This window comes from Terrapene carolina, unplaced genomic scaffold, assembly GCF_002925995.2.
Source record: "Terrapene carolina triunguis isolate 2854851 unplaced genomic scaffold, T_m_triunguis-2.0 Scaffold68, whole genome shotgun sequence".
NCBI classification, from domain to species: domain Eukaryota; kingdom Metazoa; phylum Chordata; order Testudines; family Emydidae; genus Terrapene; species Terrapene triunguis.
Genome location: NW_020664419.1, coordinates 37,285,141 through 37,312,373, shown reverse-complemented (window position 1 = coordinate 37,312,373; position 27,233 = coordinate 37,285,141). Strand labels below are relative to the sequence as shown.

At 40.3% G+C, this 27,233-nt stretch overlaps 1 protein-coding gene across 2 annotated transcripts in view; it reads right to left on the bottom strand.

The window, feature by feature from the left end:
- The window catches only part of CADPS2 (calcium dependent secretion activator 2), a 557,199-nt gene that overhangs the window by 216,156 nt on the left and 313,810 nt on the right, over positions 1 to 27,233 (bottom strand). For both annotated transcript variants that reach the window (XM_024219628.1, XM_024219629.1), the window contains exon 8: positions 24,565 to 24,704. In XM_024219628.1, the coding sequence (XP_024075396.1) occupies positions 24,565 to 24,704 (140 nt within the window). The remainder of the gene's footprint in view (positions 1 to 24,564; positions 24,705 to 27,233) is intronic.

Below are 27,233 nucleotides of genomic sequence, written 5' to 3'. Positions count from 1 at the left end.
TATGCAAGTTAGGTTGTTGGTTTTCTCCACTTAGATATACATCAGCATATTTTGGATTGCTTTTTATAGTAAAATTACAGAATTAGTAGATGAAAGAAATGTAGGTGTAATATATTTATTATAATATGTTAGGATTTTAGTATATCATACATTTACAGCTGGTCAAACTATTTGTTATGAAAAAATATTTAATATAAATCTAGACCCATTTTTGCTTCTAAAGCAATTCTGATTTTCTTTGAACGTATTTGTAATTCATAAGTATTTGCTGAATAGTTTGGATGACTAATTTTTAAAATATGGGTAGTTCATTAATTTTTCACTTTAGCTTCTCCATTATTCATTCTTCTCGTGTAATTGGTCATCTAAATCATATGGAACATTGTCTCTGCTCCCTGATTGGATGACTGAAACGTTTAAATGACTAACAAAATAATTTCCAGTACAAATTTTTGAATTTGAATGATGATCATTCAGAATTCACAAACTTTTCCACAAGTATTCAACATGAACGTGCAATGTGAAGTGGCAGTCAGAAAGTCCAGTGCAGTCGACATGCCACAGAGAACGGAAATACGCTCATAGACCTTCTCCATTCTACTCTGACACATCCTCACCTGAAATACTGCAGCCTCTTTGCACTGCTCACATTTTTGCCTTTAAGGTTGAATTTTGAACCTAAAATTATCAGACACAAATTGGGGAAAGGTGGCTTCCTCCTTAAAGCTCAAGGTCAGACAGCATATGGGAAAAAAGTGATTTTTTAAAAAAACCTCATGGTTTTTAAGGCAATATCATTATTTGGGATGCTGATCAGTGATTGATAATACTGATTCTAGTACCCTCCCCTCATTTCTCTCACCAAAATCCCAATACTTCCCCTCCCCCCCCGCCCTCCACTGGATCCTTCTCCCCAGCATCAGAACAGTGGCAGATGGCAGTTTTGGACTGACAAACTTCCCACGGTTTATCACAGAACTTTCTATCTGACAAACCAGAGGAAGTTTGTCTGAACCAGGGATTGGTTCAATAATGGAACACACTTGCCAGAGGAGTTTACCTGCCAGTATTCCTCATGTCTCAGTCCCTAAAAGACGGAAGATTGAACAGGTCATTTCAATCTCTTGCTTCTGTGATAGTGCCCACAAAAAGATTTTTTTATACTGTTTCACTCACCTTCCCCCCTCTCATTTATGAACAAAACCTCACCCTGTCATACACAGCCCCAGAGACAAAAAAATATTATAGAGAACATATACAAGCACAAACACAAACATATAAACAATTTAAAACTGTATTCTAGATTTTCCTTTAGACTGGTGACTTTAGATATGTGGAGAAGATTCTTAAAAGTACATGTGCATAGTTGTTCAATCATAACTTGAAAAAAAGCCACATTTCAGTGTGAACTTATGGCACAGAGCTCATTCTGATGGCATTACTACAGAGAAAATATATTTCTGTTGGGAAGTGCACTGCCAGATTACCAAGGTGATGCCACCATGATATATTACTTTGTGATGTGAGATTTCCATGAGGACCTTGTGAAAATGTTACAGTGTGCAATTGCCAATAAAACTGGAATATAACATCATATGAACTATCTAAAGGGACTTCATTGTGATCAACACACTATTTTGGCAAAACAATACCAGCACAAGACCATGGGGACTCTGTTACCATGTCTAAAGAGAATGAAATAATGTCATTGGAATTATGTTACTGGGAAATAAAGCCCATAACACTGAACTAAAATAATTGTTAAAATACTGTTAAGAATCTCACATAATATCACAAAAAGCTAGGAAATTATTAGTCATATCATCTGTATGTTTTAGTCCTAGTGTTCATAAGTACAGTAGCACTATGAGCTACTATGAGCTGAAATCTACCTTCAGATTCAATGCAGTAACAAATTTTATAAGACATGGAAAGATGTATGCCCACATATCTACGAGCACCATCAGGTCTATGGTGTGTAAACTGATCCACTATTTTCTGAGTCCGAGAGAGAGACTTAAGAATTAAGAAGTACCATTAGCCTTTACAATTAATGATGTCCTGATTTAATTAGTGTGCTTGATTCTGGGTGGGTTTATTTTCCATGAAACACAAATTGGGTGAATTTTATGTTTGGGCAAGTGACAGATAGTGCAAGTGAGGATGTGGCACAATGCAAATCTCTCTGCAGTTGACAGTAACTCTAAATTAAAAGAATGCCAGGTCCTATAAAACCACTTGTTATTTGGGGTGAATGTCAGGTGGGGAAACTGGTATTTAAATATTATGCCATACAAAATGTTTCATAGGATCTATACTGAATTCAAGTCAGATCACCTGGAGAGAACGGCTAATAAATAACCACAGCATCACCTAGCTCTCTCCACATTATTAACATGGATAATATACTTAATATATAAACAGAATAACTCAAATACAAAAACAACCTAAAAATGTTCTTATTGTGATAGTCCCACATCATGGTGAAATAATCCATAAAGAATACTTGTGTCGTGGGTATGGTAATTAGGCCACTCTACTGTCACAGCCAGTTCCCCCTTCATTAACACAGACACACACCTCATAGGAGGGAAGTTTTCAGATGACATTTAAAAAAGTGTTCAAATGATAGAAGAGTTGAAAAATATTCTGTATTGTACAATGCTGTGATATGTATAAAAATAGTGGCACCGAAGCACAGATGTGGCTTTGTTCTGAAAAGATTACGGTAGCCATATTTTGAATCAGTAGGTAATATTACAGGGTACGGGTCCCTTTCTTAAAAATTAGAAATGGGTCTGAACAGTAAAGTTCAGATCTTGTTGTGAACTGACCTTTTCCACAGTTATGGGGGGCTTTGGAGCAAGAGCACTACATGGCCCATCTTAGAGAAAACACCCATCTGACATGTTCAGATCAGAATCTATAGTCTCTCAAAGTTTGAGTATACAGTATTGGGAGTGGGAAGTTCAGGCTGAATTCTAGCTTTATAATTGCAAAGCTTAAAACTTTTCTGATTGCCAGGAATTTTTAAAGCCATGGCTAGTCTAATTTTTTGGCTCAATAAAAATAATTTACCCTTTGTTAAATGGCACTTACTACACAGAAAAGGAAGTGACTTTTCTTTGCCTTATTTCATGTGCACATGTTGACTAGCTAACCTATTTAGCTGTCTTTCCAGTGATTACCTAATCAGATGGACATATTTTGCAATGGCATAAAATCATGTTTCCTTTTTTCTTTTTTTAAAAGTAATATATTTAACAACCAAAGCCCTGAGTCAGCAGCCAGTCTGTTTCCCCTGGCTTTTTCAGTAATAACTTGTGACATGTAAATGAAGCTCCAAATGAAGATAGCACTCTAGAATGAACGCCAGTTGCAGGTTACATCTGGTCTGAGATTGTCACAACTGCTTGTACAGGCTGCCCAGTTTTAGATCTAGCTGCAGGTTCTGTAAAATGAAAATATTATGAAGTAATTTGCTCTTTCAAATTATTACCACGATAAGCTGTTTTTATTAAACAAACTTTAAAACATTTGGGTTTTAGACATTAAGGGTTCTCTGATGAGCACGTAACTCTCACTACCAGTAACGGGCAACACGCAACTTGGATTTTACTCTTCATTTTTATTAAAGGTCTGATATTGCAAACAATCATGAATGTGAGTGCAACTATTCACCCGAGTGAGGGTTTGCAGGATTGGCCCTTTCCTTGTACTCTCAGTAGCAATAGTAATTTTTCTTAAAAGAGTATGAAAACATTAATCTTTTATCTTTGAATAAATGCTAACACTGGTGTGTGTGTGTGTGTGTGTGTGTGAGGAGAACGAGGAATGGTGCTTTGGTGGGACTGGTAGCAGCACAGACATTCCTACTTGGGGACAGGAGTCTTTGTTGGTGTGTTGGTGCTTTTGCACTTCCCTTCCCCACCTCTTCTTTCCTCATGGTGGGGAAGGAAAGCTGCATACCTCATCTGAATGCTGGGGCTTGTCTTGCCCACTGCTGCTGTCATTGATGGTGGGGATGGGATCAGGTGATTGGCTTTCATCCAGTGGTAGCTGGGGGGGAAGGGGAGTGAATATATTTTACTTCCCTTTATCAGTCCTACCCTAAACTTCAATGCTAGATCTTCTGTGATATCCAGAGCTCAGCCAATTGCCAGATCCAGAGTCTGAAAAAAATTAGCAAACGGCTGGTGATTTTTCACTTCTCTCTTGGCATCCAAGAAGTTTGGTTGGGTGAGGGGGGCAGGGTTAAAGTTGAAATATCACAACTATAGCTGGCCAGAAAGATTAAATGGAACAGTTTTCTATCAGAAAATGTAGCTCTGTCAAAATCAAAATAATTTGCAATATCGTCTCGATTTCACCAAAATTTCCTTTTTTATAGGAAGGGGGGGAAAAGGAAAATAGTTCCAACAACATCAAAAGGGGTCCATTTTGATTTTTTCTTTCAAAACAACTTTTTGTTTAGATTTTTATTTTGTACTTTAGTGTATGTGTGTGGGGGGGAGGGGGCAGGGGTCTGGCACAGTTTTTGGTGGAGGAAGGGAGGGGATAAGCACCCGGTCAGGGTCCTTTGATAGGGCTGAAGGTGAGAGGGCATGACCATAGGCCTCAGCCTCAAGTTCATAAACATATCACAGGCCACTGGTGCCAGTTTGAGATCTACTCTGGAAGAACCCCACCCGGTAGTTTACGGTGGCTTATCCCAATTATTTATGATTTGTTGAATAAAGTTCTGGCTTGTGCATTTAACCACATTTGACGCCCATGTCCCATTGTTTTTCCATGTCCACATCCATACTAAAACTTCAGTCATATAAAAATATCATAACAGAACTCTTTGTTCAAGGTGTGGTTTTACTCTGGAAAATGTCAATGTAAAAATGGCACCTTACTCCACAGATGCTAGCAGTGAATATTAAGAGTGACATATAATTAATAATAATGGCTTCAAATACATTAGAAGCAAGAGGAAGACCAAGGACAGGGTAGACCCGTTACTCAATGGGGGTGGAGGGTGGAAGGGGGAGAACAATAACAGAATAACTGAAAATGTGGAAATGTCAGAAGTGCTAAATTACATTTTTGTTTCAGTTTTCACCAAAAAGTTTAGTAGCGATTGGATGTCTAGCACAGTGAATGCCAGTGAAAATGAGGTAGGATCAGAAGCTAAAATAGGGAAAGAACAAGTTAAAAATTACTTAGACAAGTTAGATATCTTCAAGTCATCAAGGCCTGATGAAAAACATCCTAGAATACTCAAGTAGCTGACTGAGGAGACAGCTGAGCCATTAGCAATTATCATCGAAAAATCATGGAACACGGGTGAGATTTCAGAGGACTGGAAAAGGGCAAATATAATGACAATCTATAAAAAGGATAATAAGGACAACAAATGAAATCACAGACCAGTCAACTTAACTTCAGTACCCAGACAGATAATAGAGCAAATAATTAAGCAATCAATTTTCAGACACCCAGAAAATAAAAAGATGATCAGTAACAGTCAGCATAGATTTGTCAAGAACAAATCATGTCAAACCAACCTAGTAGCTTTCTTTGACAGGGTAACAAGCCATGAGGGGGAGGGGGAGCAGTGGTAGCTGTGGTATATCTTGACTTTATTAAGGTTTTTGATACTGTCTCACATAATCTTCTCATAAACAAATTAGGGAAATACAACCTAGAATCTGATGGAGCTACTATAAGGTAGTGCATAACTGGCTGGAAAACTGACCCCAGAGAGTAGTTATCAGTCGTTCACAATCAAGCTGAAAGGGCATATCAAGTGGGGTCCTGCAGGATGAGTTCTGGGTCCAGCTCTGTTCAATTTCTTCATCAATGATTTAGATAATGGCATAGACAGGACACTTATAAAGTTTGCAGATGATACCAAGCTGGGAGTGTTGCAAGTGCTTTGGAAGATAGGATTAAAATTCAAAACGATCTGGATAAATTGGAGAAATGGTCTGAAGAAAATAACATGAAATTCAATAAAGACAAGCGCAAAGTGCTTCACTTAGGAAAGAACAATCAGTTGCACACACACAAAATGGGAAATGACTGCCTAGGAAGGAATACTGCGGAAAGAGATCTGTGGGTCATAGTAACTCACAAGCTAAATATGAGTCAACAGTGTAACACTCTTGCAAAAAATAATAATAAATAAAATAAAAAAATAAAAGAAAGCAAACATCATTCTGGGATGTATTAGCATGAGTGTTTTAAGCAAGACACAAGAAGTAATTCTTCCACTCTACTTTGTCTGATTTGGCCTCAATTGGAGTATTGTGTCTAGTTCGGGGCGCCACATTTCAAGAAAGATGTAGACAAAATGGAGAAAGTCCAGAGAAGAGCAATACAAATGATTAAAGTTCTAGAAAACATGACCCATGAGGAAAGACTGAAAAACTGGGTTTGTTTAGTCTGTAGAAAAGACCGAGGGTGGACATGATAGCAGTTTTCAAGTACATAAAATGTTACAAGGAGAAGGGAAAAAAATTGTTCTCCTTAACCTCTGAGGATAGGACAAGAAGCAATGGACTTAAATTAAGCAAGTGCAGTTTAGGTTGGACATTAGGAAAAACTTCCTGTCAGGATACTTAAGCACTGGGATAAATTGCCTAGGGAGGTTGTGGAAACTCCATCATTCGAGATTTTTAAGAGCAGGTTAGACAAACACCTGTCTGGGAGGGTCTAGATAATACTTAAGTCATGCCTTGAGCGCAGGGGACTGGACTAGACTAGAAGAACTCTCAGGGTCCCTTCCAGTCCTACGATTCTATAATTGTGCTAATGAGCTTGGGGCTAAGGGGCTGTTTAATTGTGGTGTAGACATTTGGGCTCAGGCTGCAGCCCGCAGCCTGAGATCTGGGACCCTTTCACCTCATAGGGTCTTAGAGCCCAGACTCCAGCCCAAGCCCTAACCTCTACATTGCAATTAAACATCCCCTTAGCCGGAGCGACATGAGCCCAAGTCAGCTGGCATGGGCCAGTCGCAGGCTTTTAATTACAGCGTAGACATACCCTTAAAGGCAAGACATAACAGATGGATGAAACAAATTAGGGAGGGAGGACAAGGCAAGGTAACCACAACAAGAGCATGTTGTTCCAATAACTAGTGGTGTGCAGAGTTTCCAGGCAAATTCGTAAGTAGCAGTAATATTAACTCGTCTCCTGGTGATCATCTGGCAGAAATATACTGGTATTTCAGCATAGGCGAGTCAAATTGGGCTACAAAGGAGGCTAAAGTAGTGGGGCTATATGGATTTTTTTCTGTGAGCTCTTCCGTGCACGATCAGTTATACTTGCATAAACCCACAGAAGGCAGTGAGGTTGAACAGGTGTCACCGAGAACATAATCTGAGGACAAGGGGGCTGTACTAATAAAAGTGAAACTTGATAATTCTGCGATGATATACAAGAAGGAAAGAACTCAACTTGACTTCAAAGACAGGATTTTCAAAAGCATTCAGCTTTTCATTGAAAGACAGTAAAAATGAATTATCACATTGCCATTTTTAGAGTTGTTTTTATCTCAGAGTAGAATCACATTTTAAACACTGTTCTTTGGTTATGCACAGTTCTGAAACCATCCTCAATTCTGCTACTTCAGTTAAAAACAAGCCATGAAAACATGAAAATCACATAATTGCACCAAATTATTCTAAGAAAAGAAATGACATTTTCAGTTTTTTGAATATTAACCTTGCTTAACCCATAGATCTTTTTCACATAAAGTCTGTTGTGGTTAAGCGAAGTGAGTTTGGATCTAAATTTATATCTCAGCCTTTGCAAATATTTCAGACTAATTACTTTGGAATGAATGAAGAATGACACCTTAATTAGTAATACTTCTCTTGGCAATTAAAATGGCAGTGGCATATTACTAAGGTCTCCAAGATCCCCCATGTCTCCTCACTAGCAATTACTGAAGGAAGCATTAAAAATCAAGCTCATAGCTATAATCTGTTCTCTGAGGATCTAGCAGCAGGATAAACACTTTTGCTTCTTCCTTCCCTAGCAATTTTGCATTTAAACTCATCATCATTATCCAATCAATCATTAATGTAATTTTAACGCGTCATTTGTCATGAAGTTCAATTTTCCATTTTTAATGTAATGGATTTCACTCAATTGATTTTGCAGAAATATATAGAATGAAAATCATTTATACCAAGACAGAATTAACATATTAGCACATTTCTTAAATGTGTCATTCTAGCATTTAGCACAACTTAAATCAGTGTGGCCACCAATACTTGTATGAAACATGCAGAAATATTAATGTCAACGTGTCCATACGCCACGTCTTCTAAAGTAAATTAAAATCAAACCATATCATCTTGTGCTGTGGTAACATCAGAACTCACCAGACAAGCAGAGTGAGGCTAAATCAGTATTTGAAAGGGGGACCGCCACAAAATACCTACAAGTTTCAGGAAATGGAGTTAGCAGTTTAGTAGCAGACCAATTTCATAACAATGGACCAGGCCTACCTGTGAAAGAGAGACTCTGCAAACGCAAAGCGAGAGTAAATCACGGGCACAACAGGCATGTGTCTAGGGCTCCCACTCCTGGAGTCATACAATGACATCAGAATATCAGCTTTCATTGTGGAAAATAAAAATTATGATCCTAGCCCTCCTAGTTGCCCCCCTCCCCCAAAAAGCCTAATTATGTGATCTGATTATAACAGATACAGTTGTGTCTGCCTAAGTGTTCAGAGACCCTAAAACAGCATCTCTGAGAGGTGTGAACTGCCCCCTTCATCTTAATGGCTTAACTCTGAAGCATGCTGTTAACACCACTCCAGCAGAGGGCTGTGTGAGCAGGGGCCCTCATTGCCACTAGCCCACTATGGTTCCACTAGGGCGGTGTTGGCAGGGGTCCTCTATGTACAGTCCTTTGTTCAGATAGTGATGGTAGCAGGGGAGGAGAGGCGGAGCTGAATCCTCTCTCTTCTGGGACAGATCCTCACCCACCAGAAGACACGGAATGGGAGTTGTGGTCAGGGGACATACCAGCTTGCCCAAAGAGAAGTGGTGGCAGCCCCCAATCTCTACCAGCCCAACAGCCAGTTCACGTGGGCAGCCCTTATCACTAACACCTTATGGAGAAGTGGAATACGGCAATGGGCAGGGCTTGGGGGCCCCTATGTGGGGTGTGTGCCTAACCTCCAATTGTGTACATTTGACATTGGGTGAAGGCCTCATGAGCTAATGACCTTCCACCAGAATTCTGAGAGTGCTTGTCACCCCTAACCAAAGTAACTGAAGGAGGAACACACTGTATGCTGGAACTTCTGCTCTGAGAACTGAATATTCAAACATGTTTCGAGACAGTACTCCAGTTGCTCTATTTATGTGCTAAGAATTTTTGTTTAAAAGACTTTTGGAAACCTCTGGACAGGACTTCTGAAACAGCCTGGTTAATTTTCCATGGACTAAGAAAATATAAAACCCCGAGCAATCCTGAGGGGGCTTTTTCGTTGTTTAGTTTGGTTGCTGTGTGTCTGTACTTTTCCTTCTTATTGCTGCAGGTTACAGGTCTATTTGGTGTAAAGGTTATTGAACATAAGACCATGATGTTTCTTGGATTTAACACACCCCAGAGTCTTGAGTTTGGTCTTTGCCTGATCATCTTTCTGTTGATTTCCATTATCTGGAGAGAAATAAAAAAGCCATCTGAAAAGCAAACCTTCTTCTCTGATCCAATCTCTCCTAAAGTGCACCAGGAACTTTGGCCTGAAGCTAATGGCAAACACTACCTACCACCCACTTGACTATAAAAAAGAATATTGCGCTGAATCTATTTTATTGCCTTTTCCTTCTCCTTCCTTTCCATGGGTATATCTTCTTATGTATGTGTTTGATTGAGGAAATTGACTTGACAAAACTAACACCTTTGTAAATAAAGCTGAGAATGTTTTGGCTTCAACCTAATTATGATTTACATCATTTTTAAAAAGCGTGGTTTAGGAAGAAAAGCTGACTTTTGCATTGCAATTTCTCCCTGAATGTTTAATAAAGACAGAATTGTTGACCCTACATCTCTCTTTATCCAAAGCCTCTGCCCAGAGCCTGCTAAATTAGTTTACAGTGTTGGTGTCCTATTGGACTCCCTCAGTGTGATTGGGTGCTCAAATAGCCCTGGCTGAAAATTAAGCCTCCTTCTCTCTGTAGCTAGCCAGAAAAATGTGGCCCAAAGTATCAGACTCCGAGCTGACTATGGTGAGCCATGAATTCATGACCTCAGAGCTGGATTATTCTAACTTGTAGCTAAGAATAAGACTTCCTACCCTGAAAAAAGCTCCAAATGGTACAGAAAATAGAAGCTTGAGGCTGTTAGATAACACAGGTCGCTATGAGCACATCACCCTGGTGCTCTGTTCTGAGCATTATCTCTGTTGAATACAGAGGCCACTTTAGTGGGAAGAACTACTGAGAGGGAAGAACTGAAAAACCCATGCATCAATTGCTGGAGAAGGTCCCTTCTCTTTTCACTGCCTAGTCCCAAAGCCCCAATTTACTTACAATCCATAGTGCAGGGAAGTAATATATACCTACTATTTATCTATTTTGTGTGGTGCTCAGATTCCATGGTGACAGATGGTATATAAGAACCTAGATAAATATAAATGAAGGATTGTGATTAACTAATATACAGAACTGTTTTGTATTTTAAAACAATATTATTTAGGAACTCTGCGATTGTTATGGTTGTAGGACAAGTATGCATTTACCAAGAAAAGGGCATGCTACTTCTTTTTGCTTGATATAACAAAATTCCAGTCATAAAATAATAGCACGCTTGTGCCATCTGTCCATAATTCTGGGAGGGAAGGGGATAATGAAAGAATGCCTTCTAGCCTCAAAAGTAAATTAGCATAGGAATCCCTAGTATATTCTTATACTCTGCCCCTGGTGACTTTCACAACTTTTAATAGAAGATTATTTGAAACGATACACAGATATGTATGAAGTGCCCATTATTGGATTTGTTCTTGCTCTGCAACAGCTTTTTGGGAGACACGGTAACCCCAAACTGAACATGGTATTCAAGATGAATACATAATTGTTTTATATAAACCCCAAATAATCTTTTCCATATTATTTTCTACACTACTCTTAATAAAACAATAACATTTTATTTGCAGTTCTAACCATAGTTGTGCACTGAACTATCCAGTTTTCTTGAGAAGCTGCAACTAGTTTACAAACCCCGTGTGTAAGACTGGTTGGAACAATTTCTTCTAATGTATACTGCCAATGCCCTTTGCTTGTGTATGTTGAATTTAACCTGCTGTTGTGATGCCCAATTACTTAAATCTTTAATACAAATAATTTTGTCATAGTCAAGTTTTCTCACCTTGCTATACACTGATCCTCTAGTTCCTCAATATACAACAGTATATAACAGTAGGGATCTATTATTGACCACCTGACCAGGACAGTGATAGTGACGATGAAATGCTAAGGGAGATTAGAGAGGCTATCAAAATAAAGAACTCAATAATAGTGGGCGATTTCAATTATCTCCATATTGACTGGGTACATGTCACCTTAGGACGAAATGCAGAGACAAAATTTCTCGGTACTTTAAATGACCGCTTCTTGGAGCAGCTGGTACAGGAACCCACAAGGGGAGAGGCAATTCTCTATTTAGGCCTGAGTAGAGCACAGGATCTGGTCCAAGAGGTAACTATAACGGGAGCACTTGGAAATAGTGACCATAATATAACGACATTTAACATTCCTGTGGTGGGAAGAACACCTCAACAGCCCAACATTGTGGCATTTAATTTCAGAATGGGGAACTATGCAAAAATGAGGAGGTTAGTTAAACAGAAATTAAAAGGTACAGTGACTAGAGTGAAATCCCTGCAAGCTGCATGGACACTTTTCAAAGACACCATAATAGAGGCCCAACTTAAATGTTAGGGAGATTCCCAAACCTGAGCCATCCTTTGTAGGCGACAAATCTGAAGAATTGTCATAGATTGAAGTGTCACTAGAGGTGGTTTTGGAATTAACTGATAAACTTAACAGTAACAAGTCACTGGGACCAGATGGCATTCACCCAAGAATTCTGAAAGAACTCAAATGTGAAATTGCGGAACTATTAACTATGGTTTTTAACCTGTCCTTTAAATCAGTTTCTGTACCCAATGACTGGAAGATAGCTAATGTAACGCCAATATTTAAAAAGGGCTCTAGAGGTAATCCCGGCATTACAGACCGGTAAGTCTAACATCAGTACCAGACAAATTAGTTAAAACAATAGTAAAGAATAAAATTGTCAGACATATAGAAGAACATAAATTGTTGGGCAAAAGTCAACGTGGTTTCTGTAAAGGGAAATCATGTCTTACTAACCTATTAGAGTTCTTTGAAGGGGTCAACAAACATGTGGACAAGGGGGATCCAGTGGACATAGTCTACTTAGATTTCCAGAAAGCCTTTGACAAGGTCCCTCATCAAAGGCTCTTATGTAAATTAAGTTGTCATGGGATAAAAGGGAAGATCCTTTTATGGATTGAGAACTGGTTAAAAGACAGGGAACAAAGGGTAGGAATAAATGGTAAATTTTCACAATGGAGAGGGGTAACTAGTGGTGTTCCCAAAGGGTAAGTCCTAGGACCAATCCTATTCAACTTATTCATAAATGATCTGGAGAAAGGGATAAACAGTGAGGTGACAAAGTTTGCAGATGATACTAAAACTGCTCAAGATAGTTAAGACCAAAGCAGACTGTGAAGAACTTCAAAAAGATCTCACAAAACTAAGTGATTGGGCAACAAAATGGCAAATGAAATGTAATGTAATGTGGATAAATGTAAAGTAATGCACATTGGAAAAAATAACCCCGACTATACATACAATATGATGGGGGCTAATTTAGTTACCACTAATCAGAAAAGAGATCTTGAAGTCATCGTGAATAGTTCTCTGAAGAAATCCACGCAGTGTGCAGCGGCAGTCAAAAAAGCAAACAGGATGTTAGGAATCATTAAAAAAGGGATAGAGAATAAGACAGAGAATATCTTATTGTCCTTATATAAATCCATGGTACGCCCACATCTTGAACACTGCATACAGATGTGGTCTCATCTCAAAAAAGATATACTGGCATTAGAAAAGGTTCAGAGAAGGGCAACTAAAATGATTAGGGGTTTGGAACGGGTCCCATATGAGGAGAGATTAAAGAGGCTAGGACTTTTCAGCTTGGAAAAGAGGAGACTAAGGGGGGATATGATAGAGGTAGATAAAATCATGAGTGGTGTGGAGAAAGTGAATAAGGAAAAGTTATTTACTTGTTCCCATAATATAAGAACTAGGGGCCACCAAAGGAAATTAATGGGCAGCAGGTTTAAAACAAATACAAGGAAGCTCTTCTTCACACAGCGCACTCAACCTGTGGAACTCCTTGCCTGAGGAGATTGTGAGGGCTAGGACTATAACAGGGCTTAAAGGAGAACTAGATAAATTCATGGAGGTTAAGTCCATTAATGGCTATTAGCCAGGATGGGTAAGGAATGGTGTCCCTAGCCTCTGTTTGTCAGAGGGTGGAGATGGATGGCAGGAGAGAGATCACTTGATTATTACCTGTTAGGGTCACTCCCTCTGGGGCACCTAGCATTGGCCACTGTCGGTAGACAGGATACTGGGCTGGATGGACCTTTGGTCTGACCCAGTATGGCCATTCTTATGTTCTTAACACTAGTTGTAGTGCCCTGAAGCACTCTGTTATCATTGTGCGGAGGAGTGCCTATTAATTAAAAAGAAAATATCTGTATAAATAATGTTAAGATTACTAAAACTGACAAAAGCCAGAATATGCAGTATTAATGTCAACTTCCAATGGTCCACTTATACGTAGGCATTAAAATAAGAACAGGTATTAGGGATGGAGTACAAACCATTATGTTCAATAATTTTTAATTTTTGTTGGCTTATGTCATAACATAGTATGTTTAAATACTTCTGAGTACTTAATTTCACTCTATAAAAGAGAGAAAATTCTGTGGTGAAAGTTTTTCAGATATGTGCCATTGTCATTCCCATCTCATCCACTCTACCAATAATATCAGGCTCAGCGTACCATTTGCCTGCTGCCCTGTCAAATGTCTCAGGGCCTTTTTGCATGTCACACTCTGTTCAAATCATAGTAATACCTAGCTCCTACATAGCACTTTGCATCTATAGATCTCAAAGTGCTTTACAAAAGGTGGTAAATATCATTATCCCATTTTACAAATGGGGAAACTGAGGCACACTGGGGTGAAATGACTTACCCAAATTCACCCAGCCTGATATTCACAAAGCTGGGGCTAGAATCCATATCTCTCAAATCCCAGTCCAATGTTCCATCTACTAGGCAACACTACACTACCCAAGTTCTGGCCCACCAAGACATTACCTTCTCCTCATTCAAATCCCTTCTTTAGAACTTGCTTCTTTGTAGACTCCCTGGTGGGCATCTACGACAATATTGAGTTATTCAACCGAAATTCTGAACTACCAAGATTGGCATATTCTAAACTTAGTAAACATGTGATTGCAATGCTGTAGCCCTTCTCTCTTCATCCCATCCCCCTTACTGCACACCCCACATACTTGCTGGGTCATACCCCTAAAATTAAACTAACCTCTTCAGGGCAAGGCCATGTGCCATTAACACTGACCTAGAGAGACCTTCTCTAGCAGTGCAGATTCCTTCTCCTATGTCTTCCCAGTTCCCAGATCAGCTATTTGGGCTGGACTTTGGCAGGCAGATTTCAGCTCAGGTGTGTATTATTGAATTTACATCTGTTTGGTGAACACTTTTGCAGTTCTCTTGATACCACACTAGGATATGTTATGCAAGAAAATATCAGAGAAGGATCCTGTGAGACTGAAAACTACAGCTATGGAAGCATGTATCTTTACGGCAACAGTATTAACCTATAGTTGCTAATTGATTATTTATCCTCCCCACAAGTTTTAGAAATGTCTCATGAGAAGATGCTGACCTGGACTAGCTCCATAATGCAAATGTATATCTTGAGAAACAAGCACAATATGTGCCATATTTTGTTTTAGCTAAACTTAGGGATTTGATCTTTCTGATGTCATTATGTGGAAATTTGAATGTCTGCCCAGGAGTAGTGTTATGAGATAAATACACAATGTGCCAGACAGATTGTGCTAGGGGCAGCAAAGGCTGTAAGTAACAGATCATTTATTAACTTTCTGAAATATTATATACAAATCTCAATACTTATCAGTGACAAGTGGTTAGGACTCCTGGAAACATTAACAGACATTTATGGCAGTTTGCAATTATATTCAGTTTCACTGAGATCCCTGAATTCTCAAAAACATCTTCAGATTCCCCCTAGCAACCCTTCTGCTTTCCACAGAGTGGCACTGTTTCTGATGGAAAATAAGAACAAACCATCTATATCTGTATCTAGTAAGAAAGATCTGTTGCAGCTAATTTCAGAATACTTGTTAACAGTTTTCTGTTGAAAAATATATTTCACAATCCCTGGGGTTTCCACATGAGACTCACCCAATATTACTTACTAAACACAGAAGAGGTGGGCCGGTGAGTAACAATTCTGAAAGATATGTTCAGAGAATCAGAATAATAGGGTAAGTAATGCTCTGAAGATATCCTCTGTCTAGGGTCCTTACTACTGAAGAGTATAAATTGTAAAGATGTCCCAAAAGAAAAACGAGAGCAAAGATGCAACAAGCCGCAACAATATGCCCAATGCCAATAACACGAAAAGTGAGGGAGTTTTACACACACACAGTTTTTATATATAATTACATACACAGACACACACAAACACAGAGGACCAAGAAACCTCTTTAAAATTCAGCATTAAGAACGACAATCAAAAATCTGTAGAATGAGAGAGGAATCCAGGAAAAAGACCAAGACAGACATGGGAGAACTGATAAGGGACCTCTCAAGAAAAAGCAAAACAAAACATTTCGGGGATGAAAGTTTTGCCTCCTGTATCTTGGAAACAATTTCTGGAGCGCTGAGACAAATCCAATATCCAATTCAAGCAGTAATGCTTTGTAAACATAATGCTGTTTGGGTTTTGCTTTTTAAAATTTGTTTTTATTCTTTTCCCTTTTAGATGAGACTATTGAATATTATTTGTTCTGCATTTATTTCTTGAACAAGTTACTTGTAAAAACTTCACTGTGCCTGTTTTCATTCTAAACTGACAGCGACAGAGCAATACCCTCTATTAGCCACTAGGCTATGCTAAAAGATAATTCAACTGATCCAAAATATTTCAGTTGTAAAAATAATACGAAATACAAATCCATCTATTCAGTCATGTAAAAATGTACATTAAAAGAAAACGTATTAGACAGGGGAAAGCTACTTAAGTAAAGTAAGACAAATAGGACTGACTCGTCTGCCTCCTTTAGTTCACAACTCCACACAATGAAGTGATGAGTTAGAAAGGGAAAGACCAAATTGGCACACGTGTCTTCAGTGTAATCACTTACACAGGCAATCTCTTTTCTAACTTAGCTATCACATCTTCATATAGCTAAACAGCTTTCGAAACAGGCTTTTTAACATGTGATGCATTTTGACTCAGAAGTTTTTGGAAAATCTAAAATCATAATGGAAACATTTTAATAGAAATTTTAATAAAAGTAAAACTCTAGCAAAATATGAACTCACTACCTTTACAATATTGAGACAACACTTTATCGAGCAGGCTCTACAATCTTTGGCAAGTAGAAGGTTGCCACATTCCATGAATACAAGATAAACAGATTCTGAGTTATAGTAAAAAAGAATTTTTAAAAATTCATAAGTTACTAGTATCTAGAGTTCTTCAAGAAGACTGTCTCACAAATCCACATTGCTGGGTTGCATTCACCCAGACTGCACAGAACCTTCTAGCTAGTAGCATTTGTTGGGGCCAGGCACACATGTGCTTGTGGCATCAAATGCTTGGATTAAGTGTGTAAAAAGGAGGGGGAGGGGGAGGAGGGATTGGAATGTCCTTCAGTTTCTTCCACTCTTTCAAATATCCATTCACGAAAGACTTTAAAAAAAAAAAAAGATGAGTCAGAAGGCTAGGCTTATTACAAGCTTATATACAGTCATTTATTCTTTTCAACCTATTACAGAGGGTTGCATAGATGAGCCACCGGGTGTTTTCTCAAACAAGTTCTTTACAAACTTTATTTACTGGCATAACACTATAACACAGGTTTTTGATAGTACCAATGTAAACACTAGTATAAAAAATATGTAGCTGACAACGGTCACTGGGTTTTCGTGAGTTAAAAGCATCAGAGCTGAGGATAATTGCAAATGAAATCCACAGCAATTTTGAGACTTGAGCATTTTTATTAAGTTTTATTGTTAAAAAAAATCAGTTCATATAAACAAAACTATTCCAAGTTTATACCATTGTTAGGAGTATCACTATGTATCATGATTACAGCTAGCCAATGAAAGAGCAAGATTTGAAGAAGGTGCAGTCTAAAATATTGATTACTTAATTTCTTAATAGGTTATAATTCAAACGGGAGCAATTGTGGAATGAGATGCTACCCATCAAATATAAATGCAAGATATGCACAATGGACTGGAATGGACTCTGAAGCATTTCATCATATCCCCTTTATCAGTCAAGGGAACCAAAGCTGAACTAAGTCAGAACTGTTCCATTCCCAGGGACGCCTCCACAGCTTGCTCAGGGAACAAGTGATTGTAAACCAGAGATCAATCTGGGCCATGGCAGTGCCTCGATGCATCCAACAGTCTTGATTTGTTCCTGCTAAATTCACCAAAAATGGAATCCCCATATCTATTACTGTCATTAAAATCTATTTACCCAACTGTCAAATTAGTATGCATAAAATGTATCAAACTGCTTAGGAGAGGTATACTAAAGCTAGTATGAAAGTGTTTTGAGATCATCAGTTGAAATGCACTACATAAAACATATAGTGCACTTATTTCCAATAAATCAGACATGAATCTTATACATTTGGTAGTTAGAATCTAAGATTGGTCAGGGATAACAAGTGTGAGACAACTGCAAGAAAATAAACTGATTTTCCATTTCCAGTTCTCATTCTAAAGTTTTCTTGTTTGCAGTATAAAATATGTTAAGAGAACCTCATTAATGTTGTAAAGTCAAGCACCCAAAAGTTAAGAAATGCCAGAGTTAAGGTTGCCTGTGCAACCTTAATTTGGCCCCTTTCATAGAATCATAGAACTGGAAGGGACCTCGAGAGGTCATCTAGTCTAGTCCCCTGTACTCAAGGCAGGGTTAAGTATTATCTAGAGCGGGTGTGGACAAACTACAGACTGGGGCCACATCCGGCCCTTCAGACTTTTTAATCTGGCCTTTGAGTTCCTGCCAGGGAGCAGGGTCCAGGGCTTGCCCTGCTCTGGCACTCCAGCCGGGGGCTTGTCCCGCTCCAGCACTCCAGTCGGGGGCTTGTCCCGCTCTGCGTGTGCTGTGGCTCCGCGCAGCTCCTGAAAGCAGCAGCATGTCCCCCCTCCAGCTCCTATGCATAGGATCAGCCAAGGGGCTTCCTGTCCCTTACTTCTCGTGTCTTGCTTACAACACTCCTGCTAATACATCCCAGAATGATGTTTGCTTTTTTTGCAACAGCGTTACACTGTTGACTCATATTTAGCTTGTGATCCACTATGACCCCCAGATCCCTTTCCGCAGTACTCCTTCCCAGGCAGTCATTTCCCATTTTCTATGGGTACGTCTACACTTACCTCCGGGTCCAACGGCAGGCAATCGATGTTCTGGGATCGATTTATCGCGTCTTGTCTAGACGCGATAAATCGATCCCGGAAGTGCTCGCCGTCGACGCCGGTACTCCAGCTCAGCGAGAGGAATACGCGGCATCGACGGGGGAGCCTACCTGCTGCGTCTGGACCCGCGGTAAGTTTGGACTAAGGTACTTCGAATTCAGCTACGTTATTAACGTAGCTGAATTTGCGTACCTTAGTCCGAAGTGGGGGGGTAGTGTGGATCAGGCCTATGTGTGCAACTGATTGTTCCTTCCTAAGTGGAGTACTTTGCATTTGTCCTTATTGAAGTTCATCCTATTTCTCCAGTTTCTCCAGATAATTTTGAATTTTAATCCTATCCTCCAAAACACTTGCAACCTCTCCCAGCTTGGTATCATCTGCAAACGTTATAAGTGTACTCTCTCTGCATTATCTAAATCACTGATGAAGAAATTGAACAGAACTGGACCCAGAACCGATCCCTGTGGGACCCCACTCGTTATGCCCTTCCAGCATGACTGTGAACCACTGATAACTACTCTCTGGGAACGATTTTCCTACCAGTTATGCACCTACCTTATAGTAGCTCCATCTTTGTACATATGCATTCTGATAACAGTCTTTAATTACACAGTCACATATGTTTTCCTACCGAGCCCTATCTGATTCAGTGCAGAGGATGGATACTGGTCAATTAATAAGCAGCTTTTCAATATTTTGTTTTCTCTTCACTGTGCCATGTTTGGCTCTAGGCCTTATTTACTGCACAGTCGTCAAACTTGCTCAGAAGACAGAATTATTAAATTCATTACTATTCTATGGCATTCCTTACAATAGTATGTGGTGCTTCACAAACATCAATGAATTCATCTTCACAACATCCCTGTGAGACGAAGAGGTATTATTTTCCTTATTTTACAGAGGGGAGACTGAAGCACAGAGAGATTAAGGTCTAAAGTATCCATTAACTTTAATTGCCCTATTTGAAACGCATAGGACCTGATGTTTCAGAGTACTCGGTAGTATTTAGCACCTCCAATGTTCAAAACACTGTTCCCACAGATTTCAGTTGCAATTGTAAGTGCTCAGCACTTTTCCAGATCAGACCCTGGTTTCTCAATTCAGGCACCCAGAGAAAGTGGAACACAAAATTAATGACCACATGTGAAAAGTCTGGTTTAAGTGACTTTCCCAGAATCACATAGGACACTGGAAGAGGTAGAGATAGAATCCAATTTGCCAGCACAGTATTTAACTGCCTTAACTATGACACCATCCTTTCTACTTCTGCAACCTCCAGCCTGAGTCACTAAACATCTTCCAACTTTGTCAACAAAAGCAGAGGTCCTACAGACAGCACCCTCCTTTACTACCCAAGCCTGATCCTTCCCCAGAGGAGGTCCATCCAGTGTATCATAATGCATCCACATGAGGGGAATAAATTAAAGTTGCCCGAATGCTTGAATTTGCCAACTTATTAATGTTCTTTTAACTAGGGATGTAAATATTGTTTAAAAAGTTAACCGTTTAAATCATAGAATATCAGGGTTGGAAGGGACCTCAGGAGGTCATCTAGTCCAACCCCCTGCTCAAAGCAGGACCGATTCCCAACTAAATCATCCCAGCCAGGGCTTTGTCAAGCCAGGCCTTAAAAACCTCCAAGGAAGGAGACTCCACCACCTCCCTAGGTAACGCATTCCAGTGCTTCACCACCCTCCTAGTGAAATAGTGTTTCCTAATATCCAACCTAGACCTCCCCCACTGCAACTTCAGACCATTGCTCCTTGTTCTGTCATCTGCCACCATTGAGAACAGCCGAGTTCCATCCTCTTTGGAACCCCCCTTCAGGTAGTTGAAGGCTGCTATCAAATCCCCCCTCATTCTTCTCTTCTGCAGACTAAACAATCCCAGTTGCCTCAGCCTCTCCTCATAAGTCATGCGCTCCAGACCCCTAATCATTTTTGTTGCCCTCCGCTGGACTCTTTCCAATTTTTCCACATCCTTCTTGTAGTGTGGGGCCCAAAACAGTACTCCAGATGAGGCCTCACCAATGTCGAATAAAGGGGAACGATCACGTCCCTCGATCTGCTGGCAATGCCCCTACTTATACAGCCCAAAATGTCGTTAGCCTTCTTGGCAACAAAAGCACACTGTTAACTCATATCCAGCTTCTCGTCCACTGTGACCCCTAGGTCCTTTTCTGCAGAACTGCTACCTAGCCACTCGGTCCCTAGTCTGTAGCAGTGCATAGGATTCTTCCGTCCTAGGTGCAGGACTCTGCACTTGTCCTTGTTGAACCTCATCAGGTTTCTTTTGGCCCAATCCTCTAATTTGTCTAGGTCCCTCTGTATCCGATCCCTACCCTCTAGTGTATCTACCACGCCTCCTAGTTTAGTGTCATCGGCAAACTTGCTGAGAGTGCAGTCCACACCATCCTCCAGATCATTAATAAAGATATTAAACAAAACCGGCCCCAGGACCGACCCTTGGGGCACTCTGCTTGAAACTGGCTGCCAACTAGACATGGAGCCATTGATCACTACCCGTTGAGCCCGACGATCTAGCCAGCTTTCTATCCACCTTACAGTCCATTCATCCAGCCCATACTTCTTTAACTTGGCAGCAAGAATACTGTGGGAAACCGTATCAAAAGCTTTGCTAAAGTCAAGGAATAACACATCCACTGCTTTCCCCTCATCCACAGAGCCAGTTATCTCATCATAGAAGGCAATTAGGTTAGTTAGGCACGACTTCCCCTTGGTGAATCCATGCTGACTGTTCCTGATCACTTTCCTCTCCTCTAAGTGTTTCATAATTGATTCCTTGAGGACCTGCTCCATGATTTTTCCAGGGACTGAGGTGAGGCTGACTGGCCTGTAGTTCCCCGGATCCTCCTTCTTCCCTTTTTTAAAGATGGGCACTACATTAGCCTTTTTCCAGTCATCCGGGACCTCCCCCGATCGCCATGAGTTTTCAAAAATAATGGCTAATAGCTCTGCAATCTCATCCACCAACTCCTTTAGCACCCTCGGATGCAGCGCATCCGGCCCCATGGACTTGTGCAATTTTAAATGATTAAAATTCCATCGATTAAACAGTTAACTGATTAAAGGGAGAGGGGCTGGTTTGCTCTGGCCGGCAAGTCAGTGGCTTGGGGTGGGGTTGGTTGGCCAGCCGGTGGGGCACAGCCGGGGTCCGGCCAGTACAGCCAGGGACCAGGGTCTGGCCAGCGCAACCAGAATCTGGTGCTGCATGGCTGGGGGCTGGCCAACACGGGGTTTGGCATGGTGCGGCCATGGGCCACTGGCACGGACAGGGATTAACGGTTAATGTCGGTTAACCGGTAAGCCTAATGCTTACCGATTAATTGGTTAAGCAGTTAACATTTTACATCCCTATTTTTAACATGTTTTTTTAAATAATTCCTTAGTTATTAAAAAAAGCCCCAAACCCTGAACCCCTCCCCCAAGAAAGTCCATCATGTGGTATCATACTGACACCCAGACAGGTCAGCAGCAGATTTGGAACCTTTAGTTCCACCACACAGACCTCAGCCATGTGAGCTAATGGAGTAACTGATCTCAATAGTAGATCATCATCCTGTACATGGAAGCACTAAAGGGAGATGAGAGACACACTTTGCCAGTTGGTTTCACAGATATTTGCTGAGAACAGAAGAATATTGAGTCATGGGTTCTATTACAGGTTCTGAAGGGAAATATTTTCTAGTCGGCACAGACTCTGCACAGACTCTCTTCTGCCTCTCCCCCCCCCCCCGAATCTTGACCCCTTCTGCCCTGTCCCCATCTACCCCACCCCTGGCTTCTTATCCCTGTCCTAGTCTCCTTGCCTACCCAGTCTCAGTTTCCACTTCTCAGATTTCTCACCCCTTCACATTCTCCTTGCCCAGCCAGTCCCAGTTCCCCCTTGCCAGCTCCTCACACAATGCATCTCTCCCCTAATGCCCCAGGCTCCTGAGCTCGGTCCCCTGGAACAACCAGTCCCAGTCTCCTTGCCTACTAATCCCAAGTCTCATTCTTTGAAACAACAGAACTATTTGGGCTGACATTTTCACAAAAAAAAACAAAAACAAAAACATCCTGAGGCAGACACCTGTCATGGAAAATTTCAGGCCATACAGTTAAAGTTTAGCAAAGTCATAAGGAACTGAAAACTGTGTTATATAATAGGAAGTGTGGGGCATCCTTAATAATAGGCAACGACACCAGCCCTGTCTGAAATAAGCAAAATAGAGACAATAGGAAGTATTTCAGAAGAATTTAATAGCATACTCAATGCTAATTTATACAGTAACAATTAGAATCTAGAATGGTGTTCTTTTGCTGGAAAGCACTTCTGCCTTTTGTTTGCATTGTGTAGAAGGATAAAAAATATGCCTGCCGAACACTTTGTAACATTTGTAATTGAAGCCTTTTCCTCTTGCAGGAGACATTATTATTTTTGCAATTGGGATGGGGGATGCTGGCCATGTGTTTTCATATTTTTTTTTTTATAATCCATTACACATAGCTCTAATGTAGGATATAAAAACAGGAAAACGTTCCTAAATTGGTACTATAATGCAAATACCCTTGAACAGAAATACTGAACATGAGAGGATAGAAACTTTTTGTGTTACAAATAGCACCACATTCATATAAAATTAATTTTATTTTTAGTGGAAATTGTGTGCCACCTGGATATCAAGTATTTTTAAAATCATTATTAACTCTAAGCCTAACATTTAAGAACTGCTTTTTGTAAAGGGCATTGCACTTTTCACTGTGACATCTTGGGGCTTGGCTACACTTGCAGTTGTAGAGCGCTGAGAGTTAAACCAGCCTTCGGAGACCGCAGCAGGGAAAACGCTGCCGAGTGTTTACATTCTCAGCTGGAAGCGCACTGGTGTGGCCACATTAGCAGCTCTTGCAACGCCACAAAGAGCAGTGCATTGTGATAGCTATCCCAGCATGCAAGTGGCTGCAATGTGCTTTTCAAATGCTGGGGGTGGGGTGGAGTGCGACATGGAGTGTGTTGTGTGTATGTGGGAGAGAGAGACTGTGTTTTGGGGGGCTGAGTGTCAGCATGCTTTCTTGTAAGTTCAGACAGCAGCAGACCTCCCCCCACACCTCTCTCTCACTCACTCAAAGCAAGCAGCATTCCTCAGTAATGGTTCCTTTGTCCCGGAGCAGATAAGCAGCCAACTGTCAGAAACGGAGCTTTGAAAGGGCATATCCACAGTCCTACAGTGAGTTCAAAACAATGACAGGAGTGGCCACTTGACTTAAGGGGATTATGGGACGTTTCCGGAGGTCAATCAGAGCGCAGTAATGCAACACCTTGTTCACACTGCCTTCAGGTCGCTCCAGCGGGGGCGCAGCAAATGTTATTCCACTCGCCGAGGTGGAGTACCAGCAGCGCTGTAGCCGCGGAGTCAGAGCGCTCTACGTGCCTTGCCAGTGTGGACGGGTAGTGAGCTAGTGCACCCGGGGCTCCTTTATTGTGCTGTAACTCGCAAGTGTAGCCAAGCCCTTAGAATTAGTTCTTACAATTTGTCTTTACATCCCAGTGAATCATTTGAATTAAATGTTAGTCCAGGCTACAAATTACTTATAAAGCCAGCATATGGTACCTTCCAATATTACAGCAACTGTTGTGCATTTCAGTGCTGCCTCTCAACTTTGCCTTATAGTTACATGTGGAAAAATGTGAACATAATATTGGAACTAAATAACATGCAGAGGAATTCACAAAGTGCATACTCACCCACAATGCTTCATATGGGGTGGCTTATCCATCCTCACTGCCAGTTTAATCTTCAAGTCAGAGTCCTGGCTGTTTTTGGGGACTATCATTTTATGCAACTCAGGTGACTTTGAGCTATTGGATGTTGGATACAATATAACCTGTAAAATATAAAATAAGAACTTTTTTATTGTACTGACTCAAAAATCTTACCAGAATCTACTTGGTAACTTGTGACCAATTGAGAGCTTCATTGTGTCTTTTCCAATAGGGGTTGTCAGAGTCAAGACATGGCTATTAAACCATTTTATTCCATCTCCTCACAACAGATGTGTTTTCAAAGGGGATTCATTTATTTTCTGACAAATGGGTGTTTTTATATTATCAGATAACATGTTTTCCTCCTATGTTACTTCATTCCAAATTAATAGCTCAAGAAGCACCAGCAGAACTGACAGATGAGAAATGCTCATGTACAATTAAGCAGGCACCTAGACACTTACATCATGCAGTACTCCACAGGGAATATGTCTACTGAAATAATGTGCTATGGTATTATACAATAGATGGCATTCTCCAGCAATGAAATTAATTACTTGAGAGAACATAAGAGTAATACACTGTTTCTTACCATCTTCATTATTCAATCAGTGGTAATAATGAAAATCAATTACAGTAATATCACAGAAATTAGAGATGGAAGAGATCGATTAGGTCTAGCCCATCTTGCTACAAGTGCAGTAGACTACAGTTATTTCTCTAGCACTCTATTCAACCCATGTAATCTATTCACAGTACCATGTTGATATAATAATAATAATAATAATAATAATAATTGTCTACAATAATGACAAGTTATATAAAATTAGAAAAAAAATCTTTATTTCAAATCAAACAGAAGCTTTGATGCAAACTGTTAAAAAAATCCTTCATTTATTACTACTTACAATTAAGCAGTTTCCATGTAGTACCTGAATAACATTAGATAACCATAGCCTCTTCCATTCTCATTGTGGCCACAGCCCTTGAACAGGATTATACTTCAAAACTGCATGTCTCTTGTGGCCTCATGACAAGTCAGTGTGTTCAGACTATCACCACCAAGAAATGAAATATTTCAAACTAAAGCACAACCCTGTAAAACAATAATCTACTTCTTCTGTGTCACTGTTCTGTAAGATTCATGAGAAAAGGCTATCTAAAACAACTGGTTTCGTAACTATATCTATATATCTCCTCCGTGTAATATGGGAAAGTTAAAATGAGAACTTGAGTACAAGTCACCAAGAAAAGTAAATGTAAAGAATATCTTCAATGCTAAGACCATTACAACGGTACTGTATCTGAGGCCTAAATCTCTGGGATGTTGAATGCCCCCAGTTTACAGCATATTATTTTAGTACTTTGCAGGATTAGGATCATGAATTCTGGTAACCACAGAATCATACAATCGTAGGACTGGAAGGAAACTCCAGTGGTGTTCGAGTCCAGTCCCTTGCACTCATGGCAGGACTAAGTATTATCTACACCATTCCTAACAAGTGTTTGTTTAACCTGCTGTGATAAACGAGGGGTAGCCCCCTTTTGTGGACACCCAGCCAGCCAGTTAGCAATAGAATCCCTCTTGGTAGCTGTTCTCTACTTGCTTTACCTGTAAAGGGTTAAAAAGTCTGACTGCATGCATAGGGAAAGGGAAGTGAGTGGGCACCTGACCAAAAGAGCCAATGGGAGGGCTAGAACATTTTAAAATTGGAAAAAAACCTTTCCCTTGGTTTGTCTCTTGTTCTCCAGAAAGAAGCGACACGGAGCAGCAATGCTATAAGAAGATTTAAGCCAGGTATGGAAAATCATCAGATCATACCTAGAAGTACTTATTTGAACTCCAGATATGTAAGTAAATCAGGGAATGTCTAGGAAGACGCAATTAGGATTATTTCTTTTATTTCTTATTGGCTTGTGGACTCCTCTGTGCTAACCCCCAAATGCTTTTGTTTTGCTTGTAACCTTTAAGCTGGACCTCAAGAAAACCATTCTTGATGCTTAATTATTATATTTGCTCTTTTTAATTCTAGCAATAGCCTAAGTTCCAGATGTATTTTCTTTCTTTTTGTTTGTTTTTAATAAAATTTACCCTTTTTAAGAACAGGATTGGTGTGTTTTTGTGTGTGTGTCCTAAGAGGTATGCGCATATGTTGTTTAATTAGCTGGTAGCAACAGCTGAGTGAGTGAGAGAGAGAGAGAGAGAGAGAGAGAGAGAGTGTGTGTGTGTGTGTGTGTGTGTGTGTGTGTGTGTGTGTGTGTGTGTGTGTGTGTGTGTGTGTGTGTGTGTGTGTGTGCGCGTGCGCGTGCGCGTGCTTGAGGGTACCCCACAGGAAGGAATTCCCAAGTGCTCCTTCCTGGGTTCTCAAAAGGGTGGGTTTTTCTTTTTTGCACTTAGGTGGTGGCAGCATCTACCCATTCAAGGTCAGAGAGAAGCTGTGACCTTGGGAGTTTAATACCAGCCTGGAGTGGTCAGTATTAATTTTTAGAATCCTTGCGGGACCTCACCTTCTGCACTCAAAGTGCCAGAGTGGGGAATCAGCCTTGACACCTGCTCTTAAAAATCTCTAATGATGGAGATTCCACAACCTCCCTAGGCAATTTATTCCAGTGTTTAACCACCCTGACAGTTAGGAAGTGTTTCCTGATGT